The sequence below is a fragment of the Chiloscyllium punctatum genome, chromosome 49 (genome assembly GCF_047496795.1).
Source record: "Chiloscyllium punctatum isolate Juve2018m chromosome 49, sChiPun1.3, whole genome shotgun sequence".
Taxonomy (NCBI): Eukaryota; Metazoa; Chordata; class Chondrichthyes; order Orectolobiformes; family Hemiscylliidae; genus Chiloscyllium; species Chiloscyllium punctatum.
This window is the reverse complement of record NC_092787.1, coordinates 9,393,177-9,412,232: the sequence shown is the minus strand read 5'-3', so window position 1 is coordinate 9,412,232 and position 19,056 is coordinate 9,393,177. Positions and strand designations below refer to the sequence as shown.

At 39.7% G+C, this 19,056-nt stretch overlaps 1 protein-coding gene across 1 annotated transcript; it reads left to right on the top strand.

The window, feature by feature from the left end:
• The first annotated feature begins 415 nt into the window (after positions 1-415).
• LOC140469248 (uncharacterized) lies at positions 416-17,921 on the top strand. The gene is made up of 7 exons (XM_072565587.1): positions 416-1,090; positions 2,718-2,834; positions 8,491-8,588; positions 11,848-11,928; positions 13,058-13,180; positions 13,921-14,070; positions 17,835-17,921. Exons 1-7 carry the CDS (start codon positions 907-909, stop codon positions 17,919-17,921), a joined length of 840 nt encoding a protein of 279 aa, XP_072421688.1. The 5' UTR covers positions 416-906.
• Positions 17,922-19,056: the final 1,135 nt, after the last annotated feature.

Sequence of the window (19,056 nt, the reverse complement as noted above, 5' to 3'; positions counted from 1 at the left end):
GCAAGAGGCTTGTGAAACAGCTTTTCTTGGTATCATCATGATTACTTTGTGGCTGTTTCCTCAATAAGCCAAGTGCTAGTAAATTTTCCGGAACATGTATATTCTTTAATCACATGTCCTGCCTCTTCTAGAACAACAGTATTACTCTATCGCACCTCCTAAGTTAGAGGAGGAACGCAGAGGTGGGCTGTTAATTAGTTAGGTCAGATAGATTAATTGAAGAATGGGCTCTTATGGTAGTATCCACAACTTCAAGCCAGAAGGCCTGAGTTCAAATCCACCTGCGCTCCAGAGGTGAGTCATAATATCTCTGAACAGATCGTTTGGAACATAAATTGATTGAAGAGTGAGCAGTAGTCATTTTCTAATCAACCTAGTCAGGGGCATTGTTACTTACCTCTGCAACAGCTAGTGATATTATCACTGGACTGTTAATCCAGAGATTCAGGGGACCTGGGTTCAAATCTTGCCACAGCAGATAGTGGAATTTGAATTCAATAAAATAAAAATCTGGAATTAAAAGTCTAATGATGGCGATGAATCCATTGTTGATTGTCAGAAAAACCCAAAAACTGGTTCAATTAAGGGAGGGAAACTGCCAACCCTATCTGGTTAGCATATATGCGATTCCAGACCCACAGCAATGCAGTTGACTCTCAAATTCCCTCTGAACAATAAATGCTGGACTAGCCAACAACTCCATTATCTCATGAATGATTTTTTTAAAAACTACCATCCCCAGGAGTGAGTTGTATTCCTGTGAATTGACCCAAAAATGGTCTCACATCTGAAAAACCGTACGGTGGGAATATTCTGTCTTTTCCTGTTGTGAAGCTTTAAAATGTTGTGCTTTTTTAAATGACTTTGTTTGAAACAGTTTAAAACTCCACTGGTGTTTGAAAATCTATGAGGCTAACTGAAGCCGAGCTGATTGATATACCTTCTTATGAAATGGTTTATTTTGTGCAGGTGAACCAGTGCACATTCTCTCGTGACAGCCAGCTTCTATTAACAGGTTCAGATGATTGTAATCTCTGTGTCTGGGATGTTAAAAATGGAAAGCTTCTTTCTAAAGTAAAGGGTCACACAGGTACAAGATTTCATTGATGTATTTCATTTGCCTGAAATTCTTAACACACTTGTAATTTGTCCATAACCATTAACAGCTGAACACAATTTCACAGCCTTGTATATGATGCATATTTTGTATTTTTCTATTTTCATGTGTAGTTTTTTTAAACTTTCAATGATTTGATACAGGTTGAGTTGCTTGTAGTTGTGGCTCAATGAATATCTCTAAATGGGTTTGACCATTGTCAGTAATATTCTGGTCAAATTTCTTTGTTACTGAATTACTCCATTTAAAACACAGAAGCCACATTAATACCATTGAAGAAAAAATTTGCTGAAGTTACTATTTCTAATACAATCATAAATCCATTGTTTTAGACTCTAAGCATTGCTATATTAATATGGTAAAAGGAAGAGAAAGCTGTTGTTTTGTTTATATGTTACTATTATGTGGTAACAGAGAAATCACCACAAGATTTGTAAATGGGATTGACTATACTTCATACTGTTATTGGAACGATTACAGAATAAATATATGATACAGCAATTTGTAATTAGTACTATTGTTTCTTAGAAGTCCATCATTATGAATGTATAAATAAGCTAATTTCCCCTCAGTGGGAATTTGGGGCTGAACCTGTTTGTGCATGTATCTGACTTGCACATTTCTGAATCTGCAGCAGGCTCAGCAATGTATCAAATGCTGGATTAATGGTGCTGGAAGAGCACAGCAGTTCAGGTCCTGATGAAGGGCTTTTGCCCGAAACGTCGATTTCGAAGCTACTTGGGTGCTGCCTGAACTGCTGTGCTCTTCCAGCACCACTAATCCAGAATCTGGTTTCCAGCATCTGCAGTCATTGTTTTTACCGAATGTATCAAATGCTGCATTTGAAAGGCATTTTGGCCAATGATGGGAATCTTTGTGTTATTGCAGGCCTTTGAGGGGATTTAGCTAATGATTGATGCTCAGGAAAATAACAGTGAACTATTGTTGTACTACAACTTAACAAAATAATGGGAATTGGCAATGGCAGTTATAATACCAAAGGAGTGTCTGACTTCTTAATTTGCGAAGAATCACAATAGCTAAGATGTGGCTCAGAACATTTGACAGAAATTAGTTGACCATATTAGAGCCAGTAATATTGGATAGGAGCTTCATATTAATGTCATTGCTGTTGCTGATCAGTATAAACTACAGATGGTCAGCAGGCTCAATAACAGTGAGACCAGAGGCAGGAACAGGTTGAAAGAGCTGGGGATGAATCTGTCTTCTGAAAGTATTAGGTTTGCTGAGCAAGAGAAGATCAGAATTCATTGCAGATGCTAAGATATCCTCATTCAGCGCAATTCCCTCTGCAATTTAATATATTTGGATTTTTCAAAAGATGGCATTAAATGTAACATTAATAGAATCCAACTAAAAACAGTTTGCTGTAACCATGTTCATAGTTGATAGAGAAATACTTAGGTTAAGATCTTACTTGGGTTTGTTAACTGTGGCATTGTTCACAAGAGTGGGCCATTTTCGTCATGCTGCACTTGTATCAGAATTGTTTAGAATCACATTTGCTTGGCTATGTGATGCTATATGCTGTGTAATAGTGGAATGTGAATATTTCTGTGTGTTACTTCTACTCCAATAGGCCCAGTGAAGGCTTGCGCATTCTCCAATGACTCTAAGCTCTTTGCTAGTGGGTCTTCTGATTGTACCGTAAGAATATGGAGCACAAAAACAAGATGGTGTCGGCATATTCTACAAGGTATCTGTATGTGAAACTACCCTGATTACATTATATTAGAGGAAAGGACATACTTTTCTCCAGCCACATGGCCAACAGGTGTGAAACAGAGGTAAAAAAAACAAATTTGTATGAACCAGTTTTCAAATATTGAATTGACTGAATTTCCATTTCCAGTACAAGCTTGGTCAGATCAAAAGTGTATGGTAGTCAGCACCATCTGATTTTATGGTTTGTTCTGTCTTAATTTTGTGAGGTTGGAAATTTGGGGTGGGCTGATCTATGTTGTTGCTTCTGTTATAAGCAAACCCTGACCCTTTGACTCTCAGACCTGTAACTATCAGCACTTTGCCATATATGGTGACATGGATTTGAATGTACTCTCCCTATCTCCACATTATAAGACCAGAAGACACTGCAACAGAAGAAGGCCAATCAGCCTATCAAGTTGGCTATGCCATTCAATGAGTTCGTGACTAGTCTGATAATCTTCAATTCCATGTTCCTGGTTTTCCTCCAAAACACTTGATTCCATTACTGATTTAAAATTCTGTCTATCTCAGCTGTGAATATATTTAACAACACAGCCTCTACAGTTTACTGCAGTTAAGAATTCCACAGATTCGAAACCATCTGAGAGAAGAAATTCCTCCTCAAATCTGTTTTATACAGATAACCTTTTACTCTGAGATGATGCTCTCTAGTCTTTGACTCACCATCAAAGAGAAACAACTTCTCCAGATCTATCCTGTCAAGCCAACTAAAGATATTATGTTTCAATGACAGGTTTAGATGATTGTAATGTTTATGTCTGGACGTTGGAAATGGAACATTTCTAGCTAAAGTAAAAGTCATACAGGTACATGATTTCAGTGACGCCTTTCACTTTCCTGATAATATTCTTAAACATTTCTAATTTGTCGATAACCTGTAAAAACTGGGCACAGTTTAACAGCACAATAACCTGCTGAGTGATTCCAGACATTTGTCTCTATTGCAAGAAATATTTTGTCTCTATTGTAAAAACTGAGCACAATTTATGATTAGATGTATATTTTCTATTTTTCTATCCTTATGTTGACTTTTTAACAATGTTTTAAATGATTTGTTATAGTCTGAGCTCCTTGTACATTGTAGTCCAGTGAATATTCTTAACTCCAATTTGTACAGGTCCAACCTATTCAACCTCTCCTTATAAAAGAATCCGTATATTCCTGGGATTAGTCTGGAGAACCTCCTTTGGACTGTCTCCAATGGCAGTATTACTTGCCTTAGATAAAGGGACCAAAACTGTTCACAATTAAGATGAAATTGTAAATACATTTTGTGTGTGATGTGGTGGTAATTTAAAATGAAAGAAGAGCATCAAAAATTAAGAGAGTGGCATCAACACAACAACACAACCCTTGTTTGTACCCAATCTCTAAAAGTGTCTGGTACAGTTAAAACAATGACTGATCCACCCCAAACTTCTAACCAACCAAATTGTATTCCAATCATTCATGTTGTGTTGAATTCCAATTCACACCAATATTCCCAGTGAATAAAGTGCAAAGCAACAAGCTAGATCTTACTCACTCACGTTGTCCAGAATCTTGGTCTGGTCATTACAGTTAAATATAGCTTTTGATTCCTTAATCAATTCTTAAGCCCTAGTAATATAAGAGTAACTCTCCAGCAATCTTTTTCAAGTAACTTTGAATATTTCAAGTTTCTACTGCAAATACTCTGTCTTTTGTCTGATTCATTCTGTGCTCCCTCATTCTACTGTACTAAACCGCAAACTAGTGCCTCAGATTTACCCTTTGTATGCCAGATACTTTATTACATGGACTTTCTTTAAGGTCATTTAAAACTGTTTTCCAAATATTCCTAAATTAGATTAGATTAGATTACTTACAGTGTGGAAACAGGCCCTTCGGCCCAACAAGTCCACACCGCCCCGCCGAAGCGTAACCCACCCATACCCCTACATCTATATCTACACCTTACCTAACACTATGGGCAATTTAGCATAGCCAATTCACCTGGCCTGCACATCTTTGGACTGTGGGAGGAAACCGGAGCACCCGGAGGAAACCCACGCAGACACGGGGAGAATGTGCAAACTCCACACAGTCAGTCGCCTGAGGCGGGAATTGAACCCGGGTCTCAGGCGCTGTGAGGCAGCAGTGCTAACCACTGTGCCACCGTGCCGCCCAAAGTTTCCATTTTCACTCAAGAAATCCTTGGGTCTCCCCTGCACTGCCTCTAGATTAATATTAAGCCATTGTGACCAAAATTGTAACTAATGATATGATTTCTTGCAATAGAGACAGAAATTTCTGGAATCACTCAGCAGGTTATGGCAGTATCTGTGGAAATAAAAATGGAGTTAACATTACAGGTTCATGACCTTTCAACAGAATTGAGAAAAGTTTGGGACATAATAGGTTTTGAGCAAGAGGTGGGTGATACAATGACAAAAGGAAGGTCTGTGATAGGGTGGAAGTCAGGGGAAATTGAATGCCAGAAGTATTAGTCTTTCAGGATCAAAAGCAATGGAGGCAGAGCAAGAAAAGAAACAAAAATGTGCCTGAAGAATGTCTACTGCCAGCTGTAAGAGTAACTGAGAAAAATTGCAACATTCTGAATTTTGTTCACAAAAGTAATATTCTGAAAGAAAGAGAAAAGCAGAAGAAATTGGGTGGTTGGAGACAAAATCCCTGATCTTTTAATTTTTACTTAAGATTTAGATGTTACTATTAAAGACTTCAGTTACGTTTACCTTGGTGATGGAAAGGGTTTGAGCTGGGGGAAAGACAATTATGATGTGATTAAGCAAGATTTAGGATGCGTAGGATGGGGAAGGAAACAACAGGGGATGGGCACAATTCAAATGTGGAGCTTGTTCAAGGAACAGCTACCACGTCTCCTTAATAAGTATCTACTTGTCAGGCAGGGAGGAAATGGTCGAGCGAGGGAATTGTGGTTTACTAAAGAAGTTGAATCTCTTGTCAAGAGCAAGAAGGAGGCTTTTGTAAAGATGAAACATGAAGACTCAGTTAGGGTGCTTGAGAGATACAAGTTAGCCAGGAAGGACCTAAAGAGAGAGCTAAGAAGAACCAAGAGGGAACATGAGAAGTCTTTAGCAGGTAGGATCAACGAAAACCCTAAAGCTTTCTATAGCTATGTCAGGAATAAGAGAATGACAAGAGTAAGATTAGGGCCAGTCAAGGACAGTAGTGGGAAGTTGTGCGTGGAATCAGAAGAGATAGGATAGGTGCGAAATGAATATTATTTGCACAGGAAAAAGAAGACAATGTTGTTGAGGAGAATACTGAGATACAGGCTATTAGACTCGACAGGAATGAGGTTCCTAAGGAGGAGGTGTCAACAATTCTGGAAGGTGTGAAAATAGATAGATTCCCTGGGCCAGATGGGATTTATCCTAGGATTCTCTGGGAAGCTAGGGAGGAGATTGCAGAGCTTTTAGCTTTAATCTTGATGTTGTCATTGTCTACAGGAATAGTGCCTGAAGACTAGAGGATAGCAAAAGTTGCCCCCTTGTTCAAGAAGAGGAGAAGAGACAACTCTGGTAGACCAGTGAGCCTTACTTCGGTTATGGGTAAAGTGTTGGAAAGGATTATAAGAGATAGGATTTATAATCATCTAGGAAGGGTAGGTCATGACTTATTGAGTTCTTTGAGAAGGTGACCAAACAGGTCGATGAGCGTAAAGCGGTTGATGTTGTGTGTATGGATTTCAGTAAAGCATTTGATAAGTTTCCCCATGCTAGGCTATTGTAGAAAATAAGGAAAATGGGATTGAGGGTAATTTAGTAGTTTATATCAGAGATTGGCTAGCTGAAAGAAGACAGAGGGTGGTGCTTAATGGGAAATATTCATCCTGGAGTTCATTAATTAGTGGCATACCACAAGGATCTGTTTTGGGGCCATTGCTGTTTGTCATTTTTATAAATGACCTGGATGAGGGCATAGAAGGATGGATTAGTAAATTTGCGGATGACGTTAAAGTCAGTGGAGTTGTGGACAGTGTGGAAGGATGTTGCAGATTACAGAAGGGCATAGATAAGCTGCAGAGCTGGGCTGAGAGCTGGCAAATGGAGTTTAAAATGGAAAAGTGTGAGATGATTTACTTTGGACGGTGCAACATGAATAGAGAGTACTGGGCTAATGGTAAGATTCTTGGTAATGTAGATGAGCAGAGAGATCTTGGTGTCCAGATCCCTGAAATTTGCCACCATGTTGATAGGGTGTTAAGAAGGCATACAATATGTTAGCTTTTATTGGTATAGGGATTGAGTTTCGGAGTCATGAGGTCATATTATAACTGTACAAAACTCTGCCGTGGCTGCACTTGGAATACATTTCTGGTCGCCACATGATAGGAAGGATGTGGAAACATTGGAAAGGGTGCTGAGGAGATTTACCAGAATGTTGCCTGGTATGGAGGGAAGGTCTTATGAGGAAAAGTTGAGTGACTTGAAGCTGTTTTCATTCGAGAGAAGAAGGTCAAGAGGTGACTTAATAGATACATACAAAATGATCAGAGGAGTCGATAGGGTGGACAGTTAGAGCCTTTTTCCTCTGGTGATGGCTAGCACAAGATGACATAGCTTTAAATTGAGGGGTGATAGGTATAAGACAGATGCCTGAGGTAGGTACTTTACTCAGAGAGCAGTAAGGACAGCAACAGCAGTAGACTTGCCAACTTTAAGGGTATATGGATGATGATGGTATAGTGTCGGTTCGTTGGGCTTCAGATTTGTTTCGTAGGTTGGTGGAACATTGAGGGCTGAAGTGCTTGTACTGTGCTGTAATATTCTATGTTCTAAGACTAGGATTTGTTTCCCTTCTCTAATTGCCCCTGACTGAGTGACATGGTAAACCATTTCAGGGAGCATTTGAGAATCAATCATGGCGGATCTGGAGTCACATGCAAGTCAGACAAGGGAGAGATGACAGCACTGGCCTAATCCTGTCCGAATACTAACTCAGTGACATTATCACTACATCAGTGTTGCCACAAAAGCCTTTGATCACATACAACTCAATGGAGATCTTCGGGAATTATAGAGATAGTAACTAACCTCATTCAGAAAATGGAAGCAAATATAGTTCTGAAACACATTCACTTGTTCATTTATAGAGGAAATGCTGAATAAGGGACAAAAGTTAACGGAATATCATTACCTGCTTTTTCAGAAGTTGGATAAATCATTACAGAAGTTGAGGTTAGTGCAAAACAGTCAGAAAAAGAGATAATAGAAGACAACTCAATAACGTTAGGCACAATGTAGCACTGAATAGAAAGTTTCTGGTGTAATATATTTCAAATTACATGATGACATGGATTCATTAAACAGTGGTTTTGATAAAGAAAGAAAATGAATTCCTGGAAATAATTTTGACAGTCCCTACATGTATCCATATAATTTTTAGACCTTTCATTAGTATTCTGGTTACTCTTGTGGAACAAACACAAATTAATAGAGAGACAAAATAAAATCCAGAATGTAAATGACAAGAACTTCAATGGGTTTTAGTTTCATCATTCAGTTTTATTTGGTTTGAACATTGATTCTCACGTGTTCAAATCACAAAGCCCTATTTTATTGATGTTGATCTGAAATTATTCTCTAACATTGTTTAATGATCTTTGTTGTTATTTTTAGGACATACTAAAATTGTTGAGACAGTGTGCTTCAGCCATGATTCAAGCTTGCTCGCATCTGGAAGTTGGGATTATACAGCTATTCTGTGGGACACTGTGGTTAGCAGACCTTTTCGTTTAATTATATTTTCCAGCATTATGTTCTCCAGCCATACAGATTCCAACCTATCCATCTTCCCTCATCTCCAACCCGAACCAACAACTGCCTTCTTATCCTTGTCCTTGTGTTTACTTTGGGCAAGATTTTCTGTGTAGACTGTTCGGTCTATTTAGGAGAAACATTTCTCCATTCCTCATTACTCTGCAGGCAAAGCAATTCCCAAGTACTTCTAAGCCTAATTGGCTTGAAGGCAGGTTTGGAGGGCAATTAGTGGCTTTCAGCAGGAATTGGCATGTGCTAGCTTGATTTAATGGCTTGACAGCAGCCATTAATGTGGCAGCTCATTTGCCACCCAATGGCAGGCAGACGTCATCAGGAGAAGAAGCAGAAGCCAGGTACCTGAGACAGGGCTACTTCAATATCACTCTTGAAGTCACATTGTTTGTGAAAGACAAAGGAGCTTGTTCCCAAATGTTGGCAGAAGAAGGCTAGCAGTCAAATTTAATTGACCTGGCTGTGATGCAAGATGTAAACAGCTACAGTATTGCCAGGGTGCAGTGGCTCTGAAGGCAAGTGCGATAGCCTTGTATAACTCACATCAGTAGTTCCCTGTGAACATCTAGGTTGGATGACACTGGGTGAAGATCATAGGAAAGTAAGAGCTGGAACAGTCCATTCAGTCTGTTGAACCTGATCTGTCATTCAATTAGATCAATAGCTGATCTCTATCTTCCTCAATGCCACCTCCCTGGCTATTCCCGTATCCCTTAACACCACTGACATCCAGAAATCTGTCAACATCTGAATAAATTCGGGGATCATGAGTTAAGAAAGAAGAATACATTCTGTTCGTGTGGACCATCATATCTCATGCACGAAACCCTCCATGAGAGAGTGACCATCTGAGAAGATGCTGGAAGTACAGAGAATGTGTGCACTTCTCAGTAACACTGATTATCTAGTGCCAATGATGGCAGAAAAGCACATTGAGTAGATTCCAGTTGTATCCCAGGTTGTTGTTTCCCCTCCAGTGATCCTGAACACCATCTAAAATGATGGAACAGTTACCAAAGAGAATAGGTGAGCCAGAGGCATAGGTGTTTCTGAGGCAGAAATCTCAAGTACCATGTGGCTGGATATGTGCAATTTCCTGCCGCACTGATTCTCTGACACGTTTAGATTAGATTAGATTCCCTACAGTATGGAAACAGGCCCTTCGGCCCAACAAGTCCACACCGACCTTCCGAAGAGTAATCCGCCCAGACCCATTTATCTCTGACTAATGCACCTAAGACTTTGGGTAATTTAGCATGGCCAATTGACCTGACCTGCACATCTTTGGAATGTGGGAGGAAACCAGAGCACCAGAGGAAACCCACACAGACACAGGGAGAATGTGCAAACTCCACACAGACCGTCACCCAAAGCTGGAATTGAACCTGGGTCCCTGGCGCTGTGAGGTAGCAGTGCTAACCACTGAGCCACCGTAGTTTGATCAGCAGAATACTCAATTCTGAGGAAACATCTCCTTCCTTCTTCTTACTGTTTTCATGCCTGGGGCTCTGCAAATGTATTTAAGGATATTGATGCTTATTGCTAGTTACCTTAATCCTCTGTCCAGCTGTTGTTTGCAGCCAGCTGCCCTCTCATTGCTCACATTGGCAATCTCTCTTATGACTGCATGGTTCCTGGAGCATTATGATCTGCTCAACTGACCAAGCACATGCACAGACCATATGCTGTGCTAACTATCTGCTCATCTGCTGATCAATGGTTGGAGGTCCCTGTCAACTCATCTCATTGAATGGAAATGGCTGCCTCCCACGGTGTCACTGCCTTTCTCCATTTAGCAGTTCTAGACGAACAAAGTGTTGATGATCAGAACACTTGGTGTCAGGCTAGGTTTGAAATGCTAACCCACCCAGTGGCATCAGGTTTTGCCTCTATTTAACTATCAAGCTCTGTCCCTGGTCTTTATATATTAAAGGGTTTCCATCAACATGTGTCAGACATGACTTGGGCATATCCTGAGTCAGAAGGTTTTGAATTAAATTTCACTGCAGGCACTAGGCTGTTGTCAGGCTGCTCTTTCAGGGCCTCCTAGGTCTGAATCCATTGATAAGAAAGGAATCACTTGCTGATTTTCAACACAAGTGCTTTGAAACCTTGTTTGTAAGTTTCTGCAGCGTTTCAAATGTATTAATTTGCTTAAAGGCAAGCTGGTTTTTCTGAATGATGATTCTGCAATACATTTCTGTACTAAAAGAGCTGTGATGATGGCCTAGTGGTATTTCCATGGTGAACAGATAATTTTGATAAGTATGACATCTGGGCTATATATGACAAGTTCCAAACTAAGGAACTGAACATTCAATGCTGTCTGCCTGAGCGTGCAGTCTCCTCATTTGATACACAATACCTACATGGAGACTGATGACTTTGCAATGAATACTCTGATTGATTCCTTTGGTTTTATTTCCCCTAAGATCCCTCTCTTGTAAGTGGCTGTTGCTGCAGGAAGATGATGTGGGTCAAGATTTATAGCCCCCAGTATGGAGGAACATTGAAGTGGACAGTTTGTGGGGACTATCCAGGACTGTTTTACACCAGTAATGGGTAACCACAATATGATAGAGGCCAATTCAGATTTATTCTGAGAGGCTGGTTTTCATTCACACTACTGGCACCTGGAGGTGTGGGGTTAAGAGGCAACAGACTAACATCAGAGCACCAGATAAATCTAGAGACATCTTCCCAAGTCCTCCCCCCTGCCTGGTCATGGGATAGGCCCAAGGCACATGTGGAACTATAGTGTGCTGGTTGTACAGTCTATTTTTTAAGGGGATGGAGAGAGGGTGCCTCCATCTTGGAATGCCATATCTGTTTTGCCTGAAGAGGCTTTCTGATTCAGTGCTGAGAGCCTGCTATTCTTAACTGAATGCTGAGCCCACCTTCTGAATGCTAATTAGATAATTTAAGGAAATCATAGCCATCAACTGGTTCCCCCACCCTGTACTTTCAGTTCCCATTTGAACTTGTCAGCAAACTCCTGAAACTCACAGAGAATTTGCTGGCCTGTCTCCTCACCTTGGCCTATACTTGGTGGAGTGGTGCCCCTCCCAACCTATAGAACTATTTACTCTGTCTAATGAAGAGAGGCCTTGGTGGCCCTTTGTAAATCGTGGCTTAACACTTGTCTTTTCCTGTCAATGTACAACTTACTCTTTAATCTATTTAATGTCTTATTTCTTTTAACAGTCAGGCCAACCTGTGAAGACTTTTTCTGGGCATCAGAATGTCATCAAAACCTGTGCATTTTCAATCCAGAGAGATCTTTTGGTAACTGTTTCCTACATGATTATACTTATATTGTGCCTCTAATTATCACATCATATTTACTACACAAATTCATTTAGTGCTACTTTAGGAGCTACTGCCATATTTTTATTCATTTGTTCATGGGATACAAGCATCACTAGCTAGGCCAGCATGTAATGTCCATTCTTAATTGCTAAGAGAGTGGTTAAAGCTCAACCACTTTGCTGTGGATCTGGAATCATGTATAGGCCAGACCAGGTAAGGACAGTGTATCCCTTTTCTAAAAGACATTAGAGAACTGGGTGGGATTTTTTTACAACAGTTGACAGCGTTTGCATGGTTGACATCATGTTAGATTTTTTTAAAATTCAGATTTTTATTGAATTCATATTTAGCATCTGTGTGGGGTTTAACTCATATCCCCAGCATATTAACCTGGGGAATCTAAAATACTAGCCCAGTGACAGACCACTGCACTACCAGCTCTCCATACGTAGTTGTTATAAAGTAGTGAAAGGTGGGGAAAGATTAAAACTGGATAAAATGAATGATGGAGTGCATGTTGGATTGTATTGCAGGATTTAGGAAAGATGTGTGGAAGCATCATTATGGAGATAAGTTCCAACGTGTTTAAAGGTGGAGAGAGAGGTGAACATATAATTAATCAACTTGAAGCTGCTGATGACAGAGTCAGATTTCCCACTCATCAATGATCTCCACTGGCCTTAGCTGTAAGCTGTGAGCATTTCAGATCTGGGCAGGGTTGTGTTCAGCTATAATTCACCACAAACAAAGGCCAAACAACACTCACAGTCTTGACCCACCCATAAGCAATGGATGAGGTAACAGAGGTTGAGGGAATCTCAGGAACCACATCTCGGGCAGAGAATTGGCATGGGACAATGCAAGACTATTGAAATATGAAAAAAGTACTGTTTAATACATTTAAATTTATAAAGTATATTAGGGATGCAACTGAAAGTCTGAATGGTGATACTTTTAATGACAGTATTGAACCACTGTGATAGCAAATACATTTCCAAATAACATAGTTGCTACAATCACAGCCATCCTTGTAAATCCAGGCCATGCTTTTTCAGTGTTGGTTCTTAGAGAATTTTTTGAATAAACTGTTGATCTTCTTGTACAGGCCACTGGATCCTGGGATTATACAGTAGGAGTGTGGAATTTACGAAGAGCGGGACGAACATTCATCCTGGAAGGCCACAAGGGCAATGTGAGCTGTGTAGCCTTTTCTGGAATTGGAATGCTGGTGAGCTGAATGATGAAATGAAATAGAAACTGTAGATGTCAAAATACCATGTACACAGGATGACCAAAACCTTACTGGTTATATTGAGTGTATGTTGTGGTATGGAGCCAATCAAACTAAGAAAACCGCTGGCTGAAGTTAAGCTACTTGATCTGACAGTAGTGTCCTAAAATTTGCCTTGGCTCACCTGGATTACCAGGGAAGACATTAAATCCAGAGAATGCTGGAGAAACTCAGTAGATCTGGAGCATCTGTGGAGAGGGAAACAGAGTTAACCTTTTGAGACCAGTATGATTATTCTTCAGAACATCAATCACACCGGACTGGAAACAGTAACCCTGTTCCTCTCTCCACTGATGCTGCCAGACCAGCTGAGTTTCTCCAGCTTTCTCTGTGTTTGTTTCAGATTTCCAGCATCAACAGTATTTTATATTTTATTTTAGGGAAGAAGTCAGTTTTGCTCCTACTTTGAAGTGTCAAGTTAGAAAGTTAGTAAGTGCCTGATGAATAAAAGATCAGGCTCTGTTCTAATGACCCAATGCATTGTCCATGGTTTGACAAATGATGGATAATTTGTTGGTGAAGATACTGGAATTATTTACGTAACCAAGCCACATGAAGTCAGTGGCTTCAGGAGGGAAAATTAGCAAAACAATATCATATAAAAGATATGACATGCACAGACAATCAAGTTATTACCCAAATTCTAATAAGGGTAAATTCTTCTGATTGTTTCATAGGCTTCAGGTTCCTGGGACAAGACTATACATGTATGGGATCCAAGAAAGGGATTCCTGATCTTTCTTCTGAAGGAGCACTATGGCCGAATAACGGCCCTCTCATTCTCCATGGATTCAATTCTATTGGCAACAGCAGCAGAAGATGAAACAGTGAGTGTGAAGGGATTGACTTGTGTTGGAATTCTTGTTGTCCAAAGACAGCAAGGCTGACTCCCTCTCACTTTGTTCTCATAGATTCGTGTGTGGGATTGTGAGGACGGAAAGTGTAAGAAGGTCCTTATGGTAACATATTTTCAAGCCTTTTCTATTTGATATGAACAATTTGCTATCTAGTCAATGGTTAGTTTACACTGATTACAAGGTGGCTCTTGAAGTAGTGTCCCTGACTCTGGAGCAGGAGGCCCCGGTTTAAGTCCCAACTAATTCAGAGGTGCATAATAACATTTCTGAGCATGTTGGTTAGGAAATAAACTGATTACGAATGTTTATGCTGGAAAAAACATTTTCATTGTAAATGCAATCTGTACCTTAATTTCAGACTGCTGTGATAGAATTTCCATAATTTGAAGATTTGTTTTTCTTTTCATAGTGTGATTTGGATTTCATTTCCACCTGCCAATTTTCTCCAAACAATACACTTCTGGTTGCGGGAACATCTAGTTGTTTCTTGGCAGCTGGTTCTACAACATTCCTTCTGCATCAAGAGGTTTCAGAAGTAAATGTGAATAGACAAATAATATCAGAGTAGTTATTCATGCAAATCACTTTAATGTTAAAAATGCAATGACATATGATGACCACAGTATTAAAAGTAACTTTGTGCAAAATGATTCAACTGTTATATTTAAAATCAGAGCTATCTTGGAAGGAGTAATGTCACAAAAGGGCATGTTTTATATTTTAATCCTTTGCAGGTGGTGTTTGGTATTTCACCATTAGGTAAATGCTGAGGAAAATTAGGAAATACGTTTTGATATCTCTTGCTGCAGACACTGAACCTATATTCTAGGCTGACATCTCATTACAGTACTGGAGCTGCACATTTGGATTGAGATGTTAAATAGACATCTTCTGCTCTGTCAGTTGTGTGCAAAAAAATCTCTTGGCACTTCTTGAAGAAGGCTGGGGATGATTTCTCCAGGTATTCTGACCAATATTTATCAGTGAATGGGTGTCGTTGAAAAGGATTAAACAGTCATTTGTCACATCATTGCTTATGGGATGTTGTTTTACACAAATTGGTTGCTGTGTTTCCATATTACAATAGTGTTGTACTTTGAAAGTCTGAGGTTGTGAAAGGCTCGATATAAACACAAGTTCTTTCTGGTTTCAAGATTTGGTCATTAAGTAACATGTTTCCAAAAAGGGGGAAAAATATCCCTTCTTTGCTTCATAATAGAGAATTTTAAACAGATTTACTGACTTGCCTTCTTTTAATCATAATTTTGAGTACATTCTAGAAGAATGAGTTTATGATTTCATTAGAAGTAACAACCAATGGTAGTAATCTAGTTTGTGTTTTTTAAATGAAGTAATTCTCTGGCAAAGGCAACAGGTAAGAACATTATGAACAATTCCCTCCCTAATGACATTGTGGGTCAACAGTCAGCAACAGACAGCAGCGATTCAAGAAGGCAGCTCACCACCACTTTCCCAAGGTAACTAGAGATGGACAATAAATGGAAGCCAGCCAGAGCCACCCAGGAGTGAATTAAAAAAAGACCAGTAACAGCTTAAAATATGTTCATTGAGTGATAAGTTGGTCAGACTGTATTAAATCATTGATAAACTAAAGATTAAAAAAATCCAAAAATATTTCAATTTCAAATTGTTCTGATGAGTTCAATATGAAAATCTTTGACTAAATGTCTCTTCTGTCAGCACTGCACAAGTTCTTTAGTAACAGAATTCCTACAGTGCAGAAAGATGTCATTTGGCCCATCAAGTTTGCATTGACCCTCTGAAGAGCATCTCACCTCGAACTGCCCTCCCCAATCTATCATAATGACCCTTTAATTCCGATGGCTAATCCACCTCACCTGCACATTCCTGGGCACTGTGGAACAATTAGGTATGGCCAGTCCACACAACATGCACAACTTTGGATTGTGGGAGGAAACTGGAGCATCTGGCAGAAACAGACACGGGGAGAAATGCAAACTTCGCACAGTCACCAAGGCTGGAATCAAACCTGAGTCCCACATGCTGTGAAGTAGCAGTACTAACTACTGAACCGTTGTGCTGCCCTTATTACCAAATGGTTACTTGTTTACAGAATTGATAAATGATGTACAACTAAGTTTGATGTCAAATTCTAGATTATAGATCATGGCCAAGTCATAAATATGTACTGAATACCTAAAAGTGAGTGAAAGGTGTCATTCAAATCTCATATTTGTGTGACCTTGTATCATAGATAAAAGATGTTCACTTTGAACATCCCAGACAAAAAACATTATGGTCATCAGAACATTTTAATAGGAGCTGACTATCACTGTAGAATTTCAGTACTTCACCTGCTCAAAATACAAAAAGATTTCCAAACGAGGTAATTCAATGAGCTCTACGTCATTGCTTTTGGGAGATTTCCCAACACTAATGCTCGACCCAAACCATCATGCTCCTTATTTCATCTAACTTTACCAGCATAACCTTCCTTCTTTTATCTCCCATGTATTTATTTAGTTTCCAATTAAATCTATTTCTACGTTTCACCTCAACTGCTTCACTTGTCGTGATTTTGACATTCTAATTACAATTGCTTATTGGATCTATTACTAAGCAACTTCTACTCAGTGTTATTTGTTTTAGTCTGCTCACAATTGGAAAAATGTTTCCCTATCAGACCCTGTTGATGCAGTCAAAAAACTGTAAATGTAGTGGTGATTTGATGGATTTCAGGAGAAAATGATGAAGACAGCTGACTGCACTGACGTTAATGTGATGAAGAGTGGTGGGGAAAGAGGAGATATACAACAACTTTAGTGTCAAAATATGAAAAGATTATTTTCTCTGAAACATAGTCTGTCTTTCCATTAAACCTCCAGAATTTCTTCTCAAGATACTGACACCTTAGGTAAATGGAATCTAAACTCAGAACAGTTAGTAGCTGATCATATGACTGTCAGCAACTTCTCATCAGAAGCTTGTTGCACCCTATCAGATCAAACTACTGATTTTAAAGGAGTGAACTAATACTCAGTTTCAATTTGGCCAGGGCCACTCAACTCCTGACCTCATTATCGCCTTGGTCAAACATAGACAAGTAAGCTGAATTCCAGAGATGAGAGTGACTCCCCTTGCCTTCAGGCAGCATTTGGCCACAAATAGCATTAAGGAGTCCCAGCAAAACTGAATCAATGGGTAATGAAGAGTGGACTATGGGTTCTCCATTGGTTGGAGTCATGCCTAGTGGATGCTTGTGGTTGTTGGAGGTCAGTCATCTCAGTCTTCAAGCCTCACTGCAGGAGTTCCTCAGCGTGGTGTCTGAGGCCAAACCAGCTTTAGCTGCTTTATCAATGATTTTCCCTCCATCATAAGGTCAGATGTGGGCATGTTCCCTGATGATTGCATAATGTTGAACAGCAGTAATGTCTCCAACAGATCCTGAAGCTGTCCATGTTCAAATGCAAAAAAGTCTGGACAATATCTAGGTTTGTGCTGATAAGTGGCATGTAAAATTAACACCACTCAAATGGCAAGTTATGACCATCTCCAATAAGAGGCAATCAAACCACTGCCTTTTGGTATTGAATGATGTTACCATTGACCAGAAACTGAACTGGACTTGCCACATGACTATAGAGGCTATAAGAACAGGTCAGAAACCAGGAACCTCATCTCCTGACTCCCCAAAGCCCACCATCTGCAGGGCACAAATCAGGAGCATGATGGAATACTCCCTTCTTGCCTAGATCAGTTCAGCTTCAACAATGCTCATGCAGCTTAACACCATCCAGGACAAAGCAGTCAAGTTGATTGGCACCATTGATGCTCAGTAGTAGCAGTGTGTACAACCTGCAAGATGCATTACAGAACTTCACCAAAGACAGCACCTTCCAAATCCATGACCACTACCATCTAGAAGGACAAGGGCAGTAGAATACTACCACTTGCAAGTTACTCTTGTCATGGAGAAAATGTAGAGAATCACCAGGAGACGCGAAGAGTTCTTCAAGAAGTAGGTCTTTTATTTGTAAACAAAAAACCATGTCACTCAGAAAGCAAATTCTTGAATGCCCTTGAACCTCAGGGTCTGTGGTTCTTTATATCTTTTTGTTATCATGTTTTTGTTAGCTTATCAGCATGCCCAACTATGTTAGTCAGAATTACCTCACTTTAGATTTACAATAAACCAATAATGCTAGTTTTTATTATTTCTCTACTTGTGCCACTATAGTTTTTCCTACATTCTACTTAATATTATTCTAATGTCATGATTAGATATTTTACTACCCCATCTATCATAATGGTCTGCTGTCCCAGGCTGACTCTACTAACTATTAATTAGATATTTAATGTCATGTCATTAATATTATTGCCATAAACTGTCCCAACCCGCCATGATGAAATTTAGCAAGGCAAGGCCATTAATTGTTATCTCATCCTGCCATGGTGACCTTTCAGCCCCAACCTGACTCTGCTAATTTGTGTAGGAAAATTCCACTATTCTTATCCCATCCTGCCACAGTGACTAGTGTAGCATTCCACAGACCCCTTGTAACAGATCACCAGTGGGTCTTCATGCTTTAACCCTTCCATACCTTTCAAACCATTGACTACATTGATTTGGAAGTATATTGCTGTCTTTCAGTTTTGCTGGGTCAAGATCCTGGAATTGCTTCCCTGAGGGCCTCATAGGTTTACCTATAGCACATGGACTGCAAAGGTTCAAGAAGGCAACACGCCACCACTTTTTCAAGAGCCACTAGGCATAGGCAATAGATAACAGCCCAGCCAGCAATGCCCACGTCTCACGAGTGAATTAAAAAAAGAAACTTCATATGATTACAGAGGAACCTCGATTATCTGGCATTCAATTGTCCAAATATCGGATTATCCAGCAAGATCCCATGGTCCCAATGCTTGGCTAAGCTATGTTATCCGGTATTCGATAATCTGGAATTTGATTAACCA